The sequence below is a fragment of the Nannospalax galili genome, unplaced genomic scaffold (assembly GCF_000622305.1).
Source record: "Nannospalax galili isolate Female #2095 unplaced genomic scaffold, S.galili_v1.0 scaffold1812, whole genome shotgun sequence".
Lineage (NCBI taxonomy): Eukaryota > Metazoa > Chordata > Mammalia > Rodentia > Spalacidae > Nannospalax > Nannospalax galili.
Genome location: NW_008331838.1, coordinates 171,286 through 187,950, shown reverse-complemented (window position 1 = coordinate 187,950; position 16,665 = coordinate 171,286). Strand labels below are relative to the sequence as shown.

Sequence of the window (16,665 nt, the reverse complement as noted above, 5' to 3'; positions counted from 1 at the left end):
GAGCCAGAACTGGCCTGGCGGCACTATTAGCATGTCATTTTTTTTCTGTTGTAACAGGGCCTGGCCGCTGTACCCCTGGATAATGGCTACCACTAGCCAAGGGGTGACATATTTGATGTTCAGATTCAAAAGAATGTTAAGTTAATGTAATGGGATGTGATCTGAGATTTCTTACATTCAAGTCTTTGTCTATCTTGGGTTCTTTCCTTCAGCAGGACATTTGATAGGTTTTTAAAACCGTCAGCTGCTCCATGTCAACATGTTCTGGAATGCAGGAGGGCCTTGTGCAAACAAAAGTTTTACAAGGTGGGAGAGGATTAAAAGAATTTTTGTTTTGTTTTGTTTTGTTTTTTTGAGACAGGGTCTCCCTGTAACCCCAGCTGGCTTGGAACTCACTATGTAGACCAGGCTGGCCTTAAACTCACAGAGATCTGCCTGCCTCTGCCTCCCAAGTGCTGGGACTACAGGCGTGCTCCACCACGCCCAGTTGAGGATTAAAAGATTTTAATTTCGTGTTGTAAACAAAAGTTTTACAGTGCTTGCTGGAATAGACTAATATTTAATGTTTCTTACTTCCCTACTCATCCTGACCCACCTTTTAGGTTCTCCTTCTGCACAAGAAACCTCCCAGCCTGCCTCCTAAATCTGACCCCCTAATTTTCCATGTTCTTTATAACCACAAAAACTGCCTCCTCTGCCAAATGTATGCTGCTTTCCAAAACCTGTTACTAAAAATCTACTTATCCAAAATAACATCTTTCCTCCAGCTAAGGAGCAACTGCTGTCTTGGGGAACTTTCCTTCCTAGCAAAATCTGCTTCCTAATCAAACTCCCAGGTCTAATCAGATGAGGGTCAAGTTCTGTGCTCTGGCTCCTTCTCCCACGGGGACACACATGCTGGCTTGTGGCTGCTACCTACTGCCCGTCTGAGAGCTTCTCTGCCAGATCTTCCCATTTCCATCTGCTTCCCCATCCCCTTCACTCAGGCACCTGGCCTGGATGTGCCTCCAGGGATTAGTCAGCAAGAAACCCACCATACCTTCACCTGCAGTTTCTCCCAACCAGACTGCTAGCTAGATCACAGCATGTGTTAAATTTTCAGCCCCTCCGAATGGTAAGCCCCTCTCTTGCTGACGTGAAAGCACTCCTTAGCGCCCAGTGCCCTTGTTACTCCGTGTTCAGGCCACAGACTTCCAGACTGCTCTGTAGTCTGCAGGAGTGCCTTCAGCTGCACCTTTTCTTTCTAACTTCCTCCTGCTGAGTTGAAGTGCTGGCTTACTGTTTCTTGCTGTGATGTGGATAAAAGAAAACTGCAAATTACAACTGTGTCAAGAAGCCCCTCTTCACATCTGAACTTGGAATCCATAGGAAGAGTTGAATAGTCAGGAGGGAGAAGTGATAGAGACCCTTACTGAAGTCTGGCCTTTAATACAGAAAGAAAATTCATGATTCAGCATGTGGAAGGGGGTTTTAATCATGACTCAGTGCAGGAGACCCTGACAGTCAAGGGCTGTAAGCAGGTATATAGCCTCTTAAGTCCCTGAATTAGGGTGCCCAATGTGGAAAGACTTTCAAACAAGAAATGAAGGAGCCCCTCACAGCCTGGCCATGAGACTGTGGGACATGAAAACAGATGGGAACTGTTTGTATCCTGTGAAGTTGGAGAAACCAGTGTGATGCCTACCCTTCCTTGAGTGAGGGCTGCATTATCTCAGAAAATACAAGGGAAATCAGACCCCTACGAGCCATTAGTGATGCTTTGTTATCACCAGTTGGGGTCCCCTTGAATATCAGGGAGAAGACAGCAGCAGGGAGACAGCTATGGTGATGTTTAATGGGACTGTGCTCACATTAACTAGGAAAGAAGTTAATTCATCAGGGATCTTGGGACTAATATGCAGCTTTAGCTGCTTTGCTGGGACCCATGGTTGGCCATGATCTCTAGGAGGTGAGAGAGACTTAGGGGATCTGAGTGACTTAAGCCAATGTAGAAATCAGTTTCATTATGTATTAAAACAAAGGGAGGTTTAATACAGAAAGGCAAAGCAGCAAATGTGTGTGGGTTACTTGAATGCAGATGTGCCAAGATCTGTGCCAAGTTGGAGAGGTATGAATACACGATGCCCAAAATATAGATGGACAGGTTAGTGCCTTTCAACAATATCATTATTTATTGGATAAAAATAAATTTCCAAGCGATGTCAGTTTCCTTGGCTGAAACTTGGTAACTAGTCTCCATTTTTCTCGATAGTTGGACATTGACAAAGTGGGCTCTTTTATTCTAACTAAATATTGTCCCTGACAGCCCATATTACACAGTACTTATATTTCTGGGTCTATGTAAATTCAGTGTGGCTACCATAGGGTTGAAGAGGCTGCAGCAAAGTTCAAGGAGTTCGCACAAGCCTTACCAGAGGCGGAGATTTGTTACAGCTACAAGAGGGTCACTGTATGTGGTTAAATATTAAAACCCAGCTGGAGGTGCTGACTGAGGACTGTGCATGCGGGAAATTCTCCACGAGGGCGCTGCATAAATGGTGGAGGACCTGGCCTTAATAGATGATGAGTCCTCCCCAGAAGAGCTCCAGGGAAGTTGAAACTCTTAGGCCTGTCAGCACTGACAAAGATCTGCTGATTTTCTGGCATCTGGAAGTAAAAGGCGAGGCAGTAAGGGAAACCAATAACCTGGAATCTGAGCACTACTGAGAAGCAGTCTCCAAGAGGGTGAGCAATGTTCTGGTCTGCAAAGCCCGATGGCATTAGTTACTGTCCCGTTGTGACAAAATACCTGGCAAAAGCAACTTTTAAGAGAGAAGGATGAGTACAACAGTCTGAGGTGATCTCTCTGTCATGCAGGAAAGACATGGTAGCATGTGGGAAGGTGCAGCCCAGGAGCAGGGAGCCAGACGCTCTCACCGTGTCCAGGCAGAAAGCAGAGGAGACGGGTACTCAGCTCTCTTTCTCCTTTGTATTCTGCCCAGGACTCCAGCCCATATTGATGCCAGCCATAGTGGTCAGGTTTCCCACCTCAACTAACCTAGAGGTAATTCTAGATCTCATCAAATTGCCAAGATTAACTGTCACACTGACCAAGGGAGCTCAAGGACATGGAAACTTTCATGATGTCTAATGACCCCTCAGGTCTCTGGACAGCTTCTTGCTAGGAGCTCAAAGAGAGTTTGGATCAGGGTGCTCACAGCCCATGTAAGGACTGGCCAGTGGTATTTCACTAGCCCCAGTGAAAGAGAGCTTAGAGATGCCTGGCTTCTTTTCACCTGATACGAGATGCCCACTGTAGCAGGGACCCAGACTCTGGGTCCCTGGTTGGAATCCCAGGTTTCTTCTTTTGCTGTCTCTGGTTTCCCATTGATGAAATAAGTAATTTTGAGTAATTATGTCGCCACGCCGAAGGGTATATGGAGTAAAGAGAGCAGAAAATATGTCCGCAGCATCTGCCTGGCACAAGGCTTCCTGGTAAAGATAGTGAGAGTGAGACATTTAGGGTCCAGCGGAGGCTGTAAGGCATCAGTCATCTTGGGCTGTGGGCAGAGCTGTCAACAAGACATCTAACCAGTGCCCACCCCAGCAGGATGCTGGGGCTTTGAGGCTGTTGAAGGTCTCAGCAAAGCTGTCCCAGACACTGTGGCCAGGTCTCAGGACGGCATACCTTACTAAATAGCTAGTGTAACTATCCAGTTCAGTCACATGGAGAAGTAGACTTAGGTTCATTACAGAGGGGCCACTGCAGGATCCCAGAACAGTAGACCAGGGACTGAGGAGCAGCTCCCTCTGCTTTCTAGCCATCATGGCCCCTCTCCTAGGCCATCTTGGATCAGTCTAAGGTTGGGGCTCAGGAAATGCCCAGCACTGGAGGCAGGCATTCTGGAGCCGCATGTGCAGGGCCTGTTACCTACCTCTCCCTCAGCTCCACCTACCGCTGGTCATGTTCTTCCTTGGGGACAAAGTGATAGAGTCCTGTTGTTTACTGTAACCATGGTCAGCATATTGCTCTCAGGCTCCGTGCTACTGCCCTGGGCGGAGAGGGGCAGCAAGGTTAATGGGAGCCTGCACCACGGTGGTCTCGATTCCATGTCCACAACACTGTGATTAGGACAGACAACAAAACTGACCAGTGAGTTATCTAGGGCAAGGCTGAGTGGAATTTCGAAAACCTAGAAGCATAAATCTAGACAGCAACCCCCAGTAACGGTGTCAAGTTCATAAAGAACATGGACTTATACTCTTCAACCTTCCACTACAGATACTCATTCTCCCTTCCCTCCAGCCCTCCATTCTGGCTGTGTCTTTGTTTTTTAAAGGTACCAGCTTGCTCCCTGTCTCCATGGCCTGTGGGTACCCTCATAAGTTAATTTCTCCAGGCCAATGAGGGGTTGGGGACACTGAGGGTCCAAGCTGCCCTATTACCACTGAGAAGGCCTAGTATCCATGGAACTCCAGCATTCAGAAGAGTGCGAGTTGAGCTCCTGCTCTGGTCCATGGGATGCCTGAAGATAGGACATGAAGTATGGGCCCTGGAGGCCAGATTGCTGGGAACATGGATGAGAAAGGCGTCTGCACTGTGAAATATAAAGCATCAAACTACCGAACCCTGCATAGACATGCAGGACAGAACACTTGCCATTCTCTGTGACATAGGGGAGACTGAGACTGGAAATTCACCTGGAAAGTCACCACTACCATCCCAGGGATTCCCGGAATGGCAAGGTTGGCCTCTGGTGGTCGGGACCAAGATGTGTCTTTAGGCACCTGCATCTACATTTGTGTCAGTGAGCCTCAGTATGTAGAAGGCTAGTACATCTGAACTGTGAAGGGCATGGGGTACTGGACATTAGGTTTTAAGAAAGAGGAGGGGTATGTGGAGGACTGTGGATAGTTCTATATTTTTTCAATTGTATGGTAAAATATACATATCATAAAATGTACCATTTAAACCATATTAAGTGTGAATTTTGGAGGCATCAAGCACATTGATGAGGTGCACTTACTGTCCCATCCTCATCCATCTCTATCTTGCCAAAGTGAAACTCCCAAACAGAAACTTTATTAGGCAGAAATTCCAAACACACAGAAACCCCGTGGCATCCCCAGTGCTCGAGCTCTTCACACACACAGAAAAGTGACCACAATGCAGTGAGCACTCACGCACTCACCCCGTGGCATCCCCAGTGCTCGAGCTCTTTACATTTGTCTTTTGTATCTGTCGTCTCTGTCTCTCCATCTACATAAACAACTGACTCCCTGCATTGGTCTTCTATTCTCGAGTAACAAATTGCCACAAACAACTACCATAGGAACAACTCGTGCATATTTTCTGACTTTATAGATCAGGAGTCAAAGCTTGGCTCTGTCTACTTCAGGGTGTGAGACAAACAGCAATGCAGAGGCTTGGCTGAGGAACTGCTGTTGAGTTTGCTTAGGTGTTGGTTGGAACCATTTCTTGGTGGGTGCAGAATTGAGGACATGTTTTTGATGGCCACTGGGTACCTGGAGGCTCTTCCTAATTCCAGTTTTGTGGCTAACCATGTGCATTTTAGAACAACGTAACTTGCTTTCTCAAGATAGGAGAATCTCTGGAATCAATTAGCAAGATAGCCTATGATGGTTAATCTTGTCAATTTGACTCAATGTAGAATGAACTAAGAAAGCAATCATCTGGGCATACGTGAGAGGGATATTCTGGATTATATTAGCTGAAGTGGGAAGACAAATCCCAAATGTACAGTTTCATGTAGCGAGCTCTTAGATATAAGGAAATCTGAGGGAAACCTTTCTTTGCCTTTTCTGAAGAGTTACTATTAACTATATTCTTATTGTAGCTAAAATTCCTTGTGGGAGGCATAAACAACATCCGGACCCTGCTCCTTTGGTCCCTACAACAAACCAAGGGCCAATTTCACCAAACTGCAGTCTGGGAAACCAGTGAGTTTATTGGGATTACTTACAGAGCAGTGGGTAAGTGTGAGTGCTCCCCTCCTAAGGCCACACTGGAAAGTCTCCATCCAGGTGTGGGTCATGACTTTCCCACAGCCGGGCAAAATGGTAAGAGCCCCTCTCCCTGGCTTCCTCAGTTTTTATACCCTTAGTCTCTCCCCTCATGCATCTAGGGTCCACTGGTTGGTTGGGAGGTATGGCTGACTCTCCCTGTCCTTCCTTGCTGAGAGTCACAGTCAACCAGCTTAGCTGTGGTGATGCTAGGCCAGTGGGTGCAACCAAGCTTGGGAAGATGGCATCTGTCCACGGTGTGCCTGTTGGAGGAGAGTTCTACACAATACTTATATAATCTTTTAAGCTTCGACTATTTTGTGATTCCTTTGTTTTACTTACTAGGCAAATACCCTGAACTGTAGCCTGGGATGCTTTACTACCCAGGGCTGTTTTATTGCTCTGTGATGTGTTCACTACTCTGATTTTTTTTTGCTCTGTACTATCTTGAAGCTTTGTGATGCTTTTCATTCACTATGACACAGGGCCTAGGTGCCAGCCCTAAAATGATGATGTAAAAAGTCCTGTATAATCTGACTTACATGTTGCTGGGGGCCCAGAAAATCTTGAAGGCTTCGTTGCTAATTCTGGTCCCTTATGATTGTGAAAGAATGAATGAGCTCTCCGACTCTCTGCTAGATAAACACTTGATCTCTTAGCTGGTCGAAGACTTTCTGCGCCATCTGCTTGCTTGCCTTTGCATCGTGCTGGCAAACGCACCCACTGTTTCCATGTTTCTGGTGTGTTCGTCTGCTTCCCTACTTTGCTGCCTTTCTTTCCTGACATGAGAACCAGTTTCCTTAGCCTTCCAAATTGAACTGTAGACCAGCGGCTCTCCAAGAATTCTCTAGGTCTTCAGCGTCAGATTAGGAATGCTGAAGCACCCCGCTTCATGGATGGAGCAGCTACAGGGCTCTCAGCCTCTCCCGTGTGAAGACAGCCATTGTTGGACTGCCAAGACTGTTACTGTGTATGGCCATCTCATGAATCCCATATTAATACCTATTCATTCCACAGTTTCCATTCCTTTAGAGAACCCTGACCAACAGAGATTGTAGTTAAGAGAAATGGTTCTAGAGAAACAGAATTATTTGGGATAAATTTCTCTAGTGGACCTGGTATCCAGAGCTGGCTATACAACTTGGTGAAATTTACAGTTACTAAATATTCCCCAGGTAGCACAAAGAGTGCTAAAAATCCATGGTGTAAACTACTTAACTAAGTTTTGTCATGTTCAGAGGATGTATTGCCTATGATATTCCCTGCAGTGTTTGCAGTACTTACCTAATTTGGGCATGTCACATTGAGGCACGTTCTATTACTTTATTGATGGAATGTAGAGAACCCTCAATTACAGAGCATTTGGTAGGTCGTCTCTTAAGAATGCTGGTGTCATATTTGTAAGAACCCAGGGGATGGTGTCTCTTGGTGATGAAATGGGAACTACTGTTCACAGCATCCCAAAGAATTCACAGTCCAGTCCTGAACAAATGTCATTTTCACTTTTCATTGCAAACATTTTCCCATTAGACACACAGACTGTGAGACATGTTAGGAAAACAAGATCACCTGTGCACATGAGTCATCAACAACTGTTACACATCTACATAAGCTACAATCCCGAGAAAGTACATAATACAATGCTTGAGACTAGGAACACGTGAACAGGCTGGAGTATCACTTTAAAAATTTTATTTTTATTTTGTGTGTATGTGTGTTTTGCAAGAGTGTAAGAACACCTGTGTATAAAATGTCCACAGAGGCCAGAAGAGGGCATCAGCTCGCCTGGAACAGGAGTTAGGACAGTTGCTAGGTACCATGTGGGTGCTGGGAACCGAACGCAGGTCTTCTGCAAGAGCAGCCAGTGCTCTTAACCACTGAGCCATCTCTCCAGTCCCTGGAATATTGTTTAATGTGGAAAAATTTAAAAAGGCTCAATAAAAAATAAAATAAAAACATGTTAATGTAAATCAAAACTTGCGTTACACTGAAACAGGAAATTCTCTTCTGCCAGGGTCACATTACGGAAAATGACTGATATGACATACATGTTGCAGGGTTTTAGAGTGAGGGGTGGTAGTCTAAGGGCTCTGCCAAATTTGTTCCATAGAATGAACAAAGTATTGAATGTCAGGACCGGCAGAAGACCAACGAAAGGAAAATGTAAAATAGCAGGAGGAGTGGGTGAGCGGCAAGTACAGCTGGACAGAAAGTGGGAGGAGATGGCAGGGAGCTGGAGGAGTGGTTGGCAGCTGGGGGCGGACATAGGGAGGAAAAGATAGCGGGAAGCCACAGCTTGGCTCTGTCAGAGTGGCTTGGAAGCCACTCACTGGGCAACCATGGGAGCCTCAGCCGCAAGGCAGCAGCCACAGGAGTCCATCCTGAAAGTGTCAGAGGAGGGCAGCGGGGAGGCGGAGAGTCCTAGACGCAGGCGCACTATGGCAGGAGCCAGAGTGAAGGTCAGACATGAGGGAGCCACAGATAGATGGAGAAGCAATAGCCGGAGAAAGAAAAGCCTGAAAAGACAAGCCACTGTGGCAGCCTAGAGAGCTGCGATCCCCCAGCAGGACCTTGGAGTCGACTTTTGTAGGCTCTGACTCCCTCCCCTTCTCTCACTGCTGTTGCCCAGTACCCTACATTGGGTGGGCTCTTCACGCTGGTGGGCTTCTTGGTCCTTTTGACTGTCAGCACTTGTAGTTTGGCCGTTACTGAGGCTGCCTATCACTACTAGTTGAAACAGCTGTAAAAAGCCTTGGGAGGGAGAGCAAGCATCAGCACTTCACAAAGGGCCCATTTCCCCAACTAGCCTCTGTTCCCATTATGGGAATTAACCCGACTTACCTAGCCCAGCAAGAAGCCTCAGCTCATACTCAGAAGTGGAGGAAATTTATCCTTTATTATACATGGGCTTCAGGCTGGGCTAACACACACCAGGAAGACCCAGGCCCTGAGCGAAGGTTTTTCTTGATATACACAGGTCTTAGTAGTCTGGCCCTTTCAGGGATTGTTAAAAAAAGGGAAATTCCTTTGCTGTCAAAGCATGTTTACAGAAGCAACAATCACAGCAGCTGTCCAGATCCCCTTCTCAGTATGTATTTATTTTGAAGCTGATTGTAAGACATGCATTTCTTTTTAATTTTTGGTCTTTTTGAGACAGGGTCTCCTTGTAGCCCCAGCTGACCTGGAACTCACTATGTAGACCAGGCTGGCCTTGAACTCACAGAGATCCACCTGCCTCTGCCTCCCAAGTGCTGGGACTAAAGGCATGTGCCACCACACCCAGCCAAGACAAGCATTTCTAAAAGTGGCATTTATAGCTACAGTGTATAGCTTTGTGGTTTCATTTTCCGGTGTCAGCTTAACTCTTCATGAGTCCAAGCAGAAACTTCCCAAGTCCTGTGACTCCTACATAGATCATCAAGCTACTGGAAAGGACACTCCCACTGTTTGAGCTGCCTGCAGTGTGCTCCAAGTGTCCTCCTTTTGAGAGCTGTCACCCATGCTGGGGTGGGATTTGGTGATACAGCTGTCTGTGAGTCATTTCTGCGCCTGCTACTTTAAGTAACCCCTCATCCATATTCCTGTAACTAACCCCAATAAAACTCGTTTCACCAAGTTTGACTTTGGTGGTCTCCTTCCTGTGGGCTGTCATTCTTTCCTGTGTGAGGTAAGTAGATGTTTGTTCATAAATACCCAGGAACAGTGTCACCCAACAGTCTCCCCAGCTCTACTTAAGAGTTTACAAATGTCCCTGGACATAGGTCAACAAATACTGACAGGCGGCATCATCAGTATTTATTTATTTCTTGACAGATACTGAAAGACATTTGAGAATCAGCTTCACATTTCTCTTTGAAAATTAATGTACAGATCCATAGTGATAATTTCTCTTGGTCCAAGATTTGAAACAAGCTTGGAAATTTTATTGAAACATTTCACACATGAAAGAAATGTTCACTTAGTTTCTTTAATGGAATATCCCTATCAGATAAAACATTCAGAATTTGTAGAAACTTTATCCTGGGATTTTTTCTTCCCCACAAAGTGACATGAGAATAAAGGAAGCAGGTTCTGTATGTCGATCAAGTCTCTAAACATGGCTAGTCACAGCAAACCTTTTAAAATTAACGATTGCTGTGGGTTTGCATGGTGCTATAAACAGATCATGCAGAATTATTTCTCAATACAAAAAGATTTGCAGATACATGTAGGAGGACCAAAGATTTCTCCCATAAAAGAACATCTTAAATCACTGTGCCCTTCTACATATGGTTCCTAAACATGTTAGAGGCCACCTGCACTTCAGGCCAACTATAGGTGAACATCTAGGGGGAATTTTGTCATGGAATTTTTTTTGGAGGGGGGGTTCAGGGAAAAAAACACCATCACATGCACTTATAAATAGAAGAGCTCAAGTACATGGTCTCACAAACAATAATGGATTGCAAACAGAGGCTGAGGTACAGAGCAAATGGATTTTACAGAGCTATGAGCATTCTGTTTATGACACTTCATCTTCGAGAGATGAATTCCAGCTGACTTTTCACAAACATTTCCCACATCAATACCTGTTTTAGGGTGTCTCTCCAGGTGAATTCAAATGCCTCTTGAGGTCTGACTTATAGCATGTGATTATTCCAGGTACACACACTGACCACATCTCTCATCTGGACAAGTGAAGGTTTGACATCCAGTAAAAGGGTTTCCCACATACATTACATGCATGTGCTTCCAACCAGAGTTGTTCAGACAGGTTTGCTTGTTGCTAAAGGCTTTTTCTATGTACGTTAAGACTCACGCTTCCTCAGATGTGTGAGTTCTCCAAAATGCAGAGATCTAACATATCTTAAAGGTCTCTCTGCTTACATTATACTCACCTATGTGCGTAGTTACTCACCTATGCAACTTCTTTCATGCACAGCAAAAGGTGACTTGTGGCTGAAATATTTCCTGCAGCATTTACAGCCATAGGGTTTCTCACCTTTGGGTTTTCTGGTGGACAAGGTTTGTCGCCCAGTGTTTTCTGCACATAAATAACATTCATAGAGTTGTCTGCCTGTATGCCTTCTTTGGTATGTAGTAAAGATGACTTACTGTTGAAAGATTTTCCACATTCATAGGATTTCTTCATAAAGTGTGAGTTACCTAATGACTGTTGAGATACGACATCTGCGGAAAGTTTCTACAGACATTACACAAAACTGTGTGTTTTGGTAGGCAGTGAATTGTATCTCATGCTAGTTTCTCAGTTTGTGAGTTCTCTGATGTGCAATGAAGTGGATCTTTGGTTTGAAGATAGTCTTACAGTTGTTTTAAATATAAAGGTTCTACCACCTGGGTGAATTCGCTGATGTGTGCCAGTTTGACATCTCACAGAGGTCATTCCACAAACATGACACTGACAGGTTTTCACACCTCTGAAGCCTCTAATGATCATGGACAAATGACAAATAGTTGAAAGTTTTTCTACATTCTTCGGATTCACAGCGGTTCTCACTCTCACGTGGGAGTTTTCAGACGTTCATCTAGGTGGAGGTCTGTTTAGAGGTTTGTCCACATGCATGTCACTGACAGTGTTTCTCACCTGAGTGAGTTCTCTGATGTCTAGTGAGATGGAACTTTAGACTGAATGACTTCCTACATTCCTTACATTCATAGGGCTTCTCACTTGTGTGAATTTTCTTATGTGTGTACAGGCTTGGACTCTGCTTATAACTTTTTCCACATACAGTACACTCATAGGGTTTCTCACTTGTGTGAGTTCTCTGATGTGCATGAAGGTGGGAGTTCTGCTTAAAGGTTTTCCCACATACACCACACTCATAGGGTTTCTCACCTGAGTGAGTTCTCTGGTGTACAGTGAGATACGATTTGAGAATAAATGATTTCCTACATTCTTTACATTCATAGGGTTTCTCACCTGTGTGAATTCTCAGATGCGTGTAGAGACTTGTTCTCTGCTTAAAACTTTTTCCACATGTAATACATGCGAAGGGTTTTTCCCCTGTGTGAATCCTCTGATGTACAACGAGAAATGACTTCAGCCTGAAAGTTTTTCCACATTCTTTACAGTCATATGGTTTCTCACCTGTGTGAGTTCTCTGATGTGCATTTAGATGGGCTCTCTTGTAAAATGCTTTTCCACATACACTACATGCATAGCGTTTTTCCTGTGTGTGAGTTTTCTGATTCACAATGAGTTTTGACTTCTGACATTCTTTACTTTCATAGGGTTTCTCACTTATGTGAGCTTGCTCATGTGAGAAGTTTGGTGTACAGTTTAAGGTTTTTCCACATGCATTACATTCATAGGCTTTCTCACATCCGGGAAGTTGCTGAAGTTGGTGGAGGTTTGAGTTAGTAATGGCTTTTCCAGACACACAGTGTTCATGGGGTTTCTCATCTGAGTGAGGATTCTGATAAACACTGCAATTTAATTTGGGACAAGCAGTTTTCCCATACACATTACTGTCAACACCCATGTAGAGTCTCTGAATATTATGTTGTGATTTCTGACAAGCGCATTTCTCATCTTTAGTATAAGCATCAGACGCTTCTCCTGCTTTAAAACTCTGACGTTTTGGGAGGTCTGACTGTGTATTGAGCATTGGCTCACAATCTTTGCCTTTATAACATTTTTTTTCTTTGTGTGTTTTCAAATGCTGTGTGAGCTTAAATTTCTTATAGAAAAATTTCCCACATACATTACATTCGAAAGTTTTCTCCCTTACCTGTGTCCCCTCTGGCACAGTAAGAACTAACTTCTCTAAGCCTTTCCCATATTCCCTGAACTTACTGGGATCACTCATAGGAAACATGTTATGCGTCCATACTTTATTCATGTGGAAGGCTTTACTATGCCCATAATACTGAAAATGCTGCTGCCCGTGTTTAACACTGTGATCTAGACTACGAGACTCAAGGAGTCTGGGGGACACTCCAGTTACATTAGGAAGATCACGTTCTTCTACAGCCTGCACCTCACTGGGCTCACTAGGGAGAAGCACATTATCCCATATGTTAAGTGCCTCAGGTCTCATTGCAGAAGCAATTCCGTTCTTTGCAGCCAGGCTTAGCACATGGTCTGTGCTACTGTGTTCTTGTCCTAATTCAGCCCTGTCCTCTGTTGATGTGCTGCTCTTGGAAATTACCAGATTCAGATCGCAAACATGTGTCTTTGCATTGTTCTGGATGCTCTCATTCAGGTCCTCCACAGTCTGCGTATCTACAAGGAAATAAAAGAAATGGAAGGGTTTCTGGGTTAGAACCTGTACAGACACACGTGTGGTACACTTGTCGGTTAGATCTGTACAGACGCATGTGTGGTACATTCCTCTGTCACTCAGGAAAGAATTTCTTGAGGAAAATGACGGTGGCACTGCCAACATTTTTCAAATACAAATCACCTTCCTCCCTGTACAGAAATTAATCGGTACTAGCCACAACACAGGAAGATCTGCAAAGATTTTGATCTATAAGCCAAGCTGTACCTATGATATTGGAAATTAGTGGTTTAGGTATATGTTGGACAAAAATAACTGTAGCATTTACCTGTTTACGTGTGCATACATACCCCTACCTATAAAATCATGTGCCTCTGTCTGTGCTTTGGATCTTTGACTATGTTAAATTTTCACGGGAAATGGGAGTTTCCTGTACAAATTTATCATATCTGTAGAGTAATTTCTACAGGGAAAGGTAAAAGGCTAACTACTTATTATAATCCCTCACAACATTGTTGAAGGATCCCTTCAACAAGTAATCTGTGGTCCATTTAACCTTCATGCCCAAGATCTCCTGAATGTAATAGTAAGCCTCAGAACCACCCTGCCTAAAAGCCTACACACGTTCTCCTACGTTCAGTAAGCTCTGGTATCTTCACACATGACTTGATTTTCAGCACCTTTTCTCATATTATCAATGCATTAGCTAACTCCCTACAAACTATGTTTTTAGTATTATCTTAAAATTAGTGATGCCAAAATTGAATTGTCTAATAAAATGACAATACTCTGAAGTAGAGAGTTAATATCAACAACATATTATATATAAAACAGTGATCTCAGAATTAAAAGAAAGTCATAATCTTTAAAAATTTTTATTTATTTTTGTGATGTGTATGAATGTTTTACATGCATGTATGTAAGTGCACCTGTGTCATTCAATGCTCAAGGAGGCCAGAAGTGGGTGTTGGGGCCCCTGGAAGTGGAGTTACGGACACTTGTTAGTCATCACGTGGGTGTTGGGACCTGGATCCTCTGTAAGAGCAACCAGTGCTCCTAACTGCTGAGCCATCTCTCTAGCCTTAATCTTAAACTGCGTGTTCTTTAGACCTTTGGTACTCTCTTCTTTCATTTGGGCAAGGAAACATTTTTTTTTCATTTTGAGGCTGCTTCTTTCAATGACAAAACTTTTCAACACAATAAAGCTCTGTAGCCAAAGATGAATTTGAGTCACCATGGCTTGTCTCCAAATAACAGACAAGTGTATATGAAAAGGAGCAAATAACAAGTAAAAAACATATGAATAAATGCTTGAAACAGGCCATGAGGCCAGAAAAAGCAGGACTTTAAATAAAATAACCTCACCAACAAAAATATCTAAGAGCCACAGACTGAATAGATTTTAGCCCAACTGACATATTGCAGAAGCTAGAAAGGGGGAATGAATTTACATGGGAGGGATTGAATAGAATTTGCTGAGCCTAAATCAATATTTTATAAAAATAGCAAAAAGGCCAGGTATGGTGGCGCACACCTTTAATCCCAGCACTCAGGAGGCAGAGGCAGGCGGATCTCTGAGTTCAAGGCCAGCCTGCTCCACACAGTGAGTTCCAGGAAAAGCAAAAAGGGGTAGGAACTCGTGGGGAGCCTTTCTTGGGAGACTGTATATAGTGAGTGTCTGATGATTAAGAACAGTTATCCTCAAATCTGGGACATGGAAAAATGGAGACAAGAACTCAGCAGAAACTTCCATCTGATGAGCTTCCTTGCCCAGGATGCAGTCACTGACCTGGCAGGCGCATGTCTGCGGTATCTTCTTCCTTCCACGGCCCGGCTTCTTGTTCCAACTTCAGGATCAACTCGGGTTTAATATTACACTGATCTGGTAATGGGAAATAGTGTACAAGATTTGGCAAATGCTAAGTTAGGACCAATGAAGATTAACAGTGTGTTAACCTCCTCCTTTCGGCAGTGACAGGACCAAAGGGAACATTTACAAGTGATTTAAGGACCTCCCCAGAGACTCTGCCAAGACATCAATTTCCAAGGCATATAACAGTCAAGCTGTTAAAAGTATAAACCAAAGGCGGACGGAACTCTACAACAGCAGAGAGCCGGCAGGAGTCACACACTGGCAATTCCTGCAATTGGGACAATGATGCAAGAGAACTAAACTGTACAGAATAGTCTGTGCAACTGCAGCCGAGAGTCTAGCTTTTAAAAAAGGAATTTTACAAATTAAACCGCAACAAATTAAGTGAGAAGACTCATTAAATAAAGGCACTTGCCTCTAATACTGCTAACCCAAGTTGAATCCCCTAGGACTCAATTATGGAAGGAGAGAACTCCTCCAAGTTGTCCTCTGACCTCTACATACACACCATGACACGCATGTATCCCCCTACCCCACCCAAATACAATAATAAAATAAAAAACCTTTAAGTGACAAGTCAAAATATTACATCGTGTTCTAATCAGCACTCATTACAGCAACAGGAAGCTTCTCCAACAGTCGTTAACAGGCCAAGAGAAAATAAGACGACATGTTCAAAGTACTGAGACTATTTCCAATCAACAATACCCAGAACAGCTTTCCGAAAAATGAGAGCTTTCACATGCTAACAAGTGAAAACATCCATTACTCCCAGACTGAACTGACAAGACGTGATTAAGGTAGTCCCACACTAGAAATCCCACAGGACTCTATCATCAGGAAAACATTCGAATGGCTAAAAACTCAAATGCAGAGCAGTTGTGCAAAAGAGAAACTGAAGAGATTAACTCCTATCTGTAGAGAATATCACCAGACAACAAGGGCTTATACTGAAGGAAGCACAGAACGTACGAAAAATACACAGCAACACAAAACCCTAGAGAACAGCGCCTCGGAAAGAACACCAACTATGACCGTAAACACCATATTCTCCAATCAGAAGGTGCAGGCCAGCTGAATGGCTAACAAAACACAGACCTAACCTAATGATGTGCTGTGTGAGTGCAGTGACGCACACAGACCAACACTGAAGGGACAGACAAGGGTGTGCTGTCCACATAGAGCTCAAAATTGAAGAGTGAATTACCCTTAAATAAGATAAAGGAGACCTTAAACTCAAAAGTATAGAAAGTCATTATAATGGTGCAGGCCAGCTGAATGGCTAACAAAACACAGACCTAACCTAATGATGTGCTGTGTGAGTGCAGTGACGCACACAGACCAACACTGAAGGGACAGACAAGGGTGTGCTGTCCACATAGAGCTCAAAATTGAAGAGTGAATTACCCTTAAATAAGATAAAGGAGACCTTAAACTCAAAAGTATAGAAAGTCATTATAATGGTAAGTGGATTGATTCAAAAAAGTAAATAAAACGGTGTGTATATATATATATACATATACACACAGACACACATTTATTACGTAGTTACACACAGATATTTTA

General features: G+C 43.8%; 1 protein-coding gene across 1 annotated transcript in view; it reads right to left on the bottom strand.

Moving 5' to 3' along the window:
* Nucleotides 1–9,788: 9,788 nt before the first annotated feature.
* Nucleotides 9,789–16,665, bottom strand: part of LOC103729043 (zinc finger protein 14-like) — a 19,472-nt gene continuing 12,595 nt past the window's right edge. Inside the window, 3 exon segments of the mRNA XM_029560578.1 lie at nucleotides 9,789–11,584; nucleotides 11,586–13,228; nucleotides 15,016–15,108. Of these exon segments, the coding sequence (XP_029416438.1) occupies nucleotides 11,525–11,584; nucleotides 11,586–13,228; nucleotides 15,016–15,108 (1,796 nt within the window). The 3' untranslated portion in view covers nucleotides 9,789–11,524.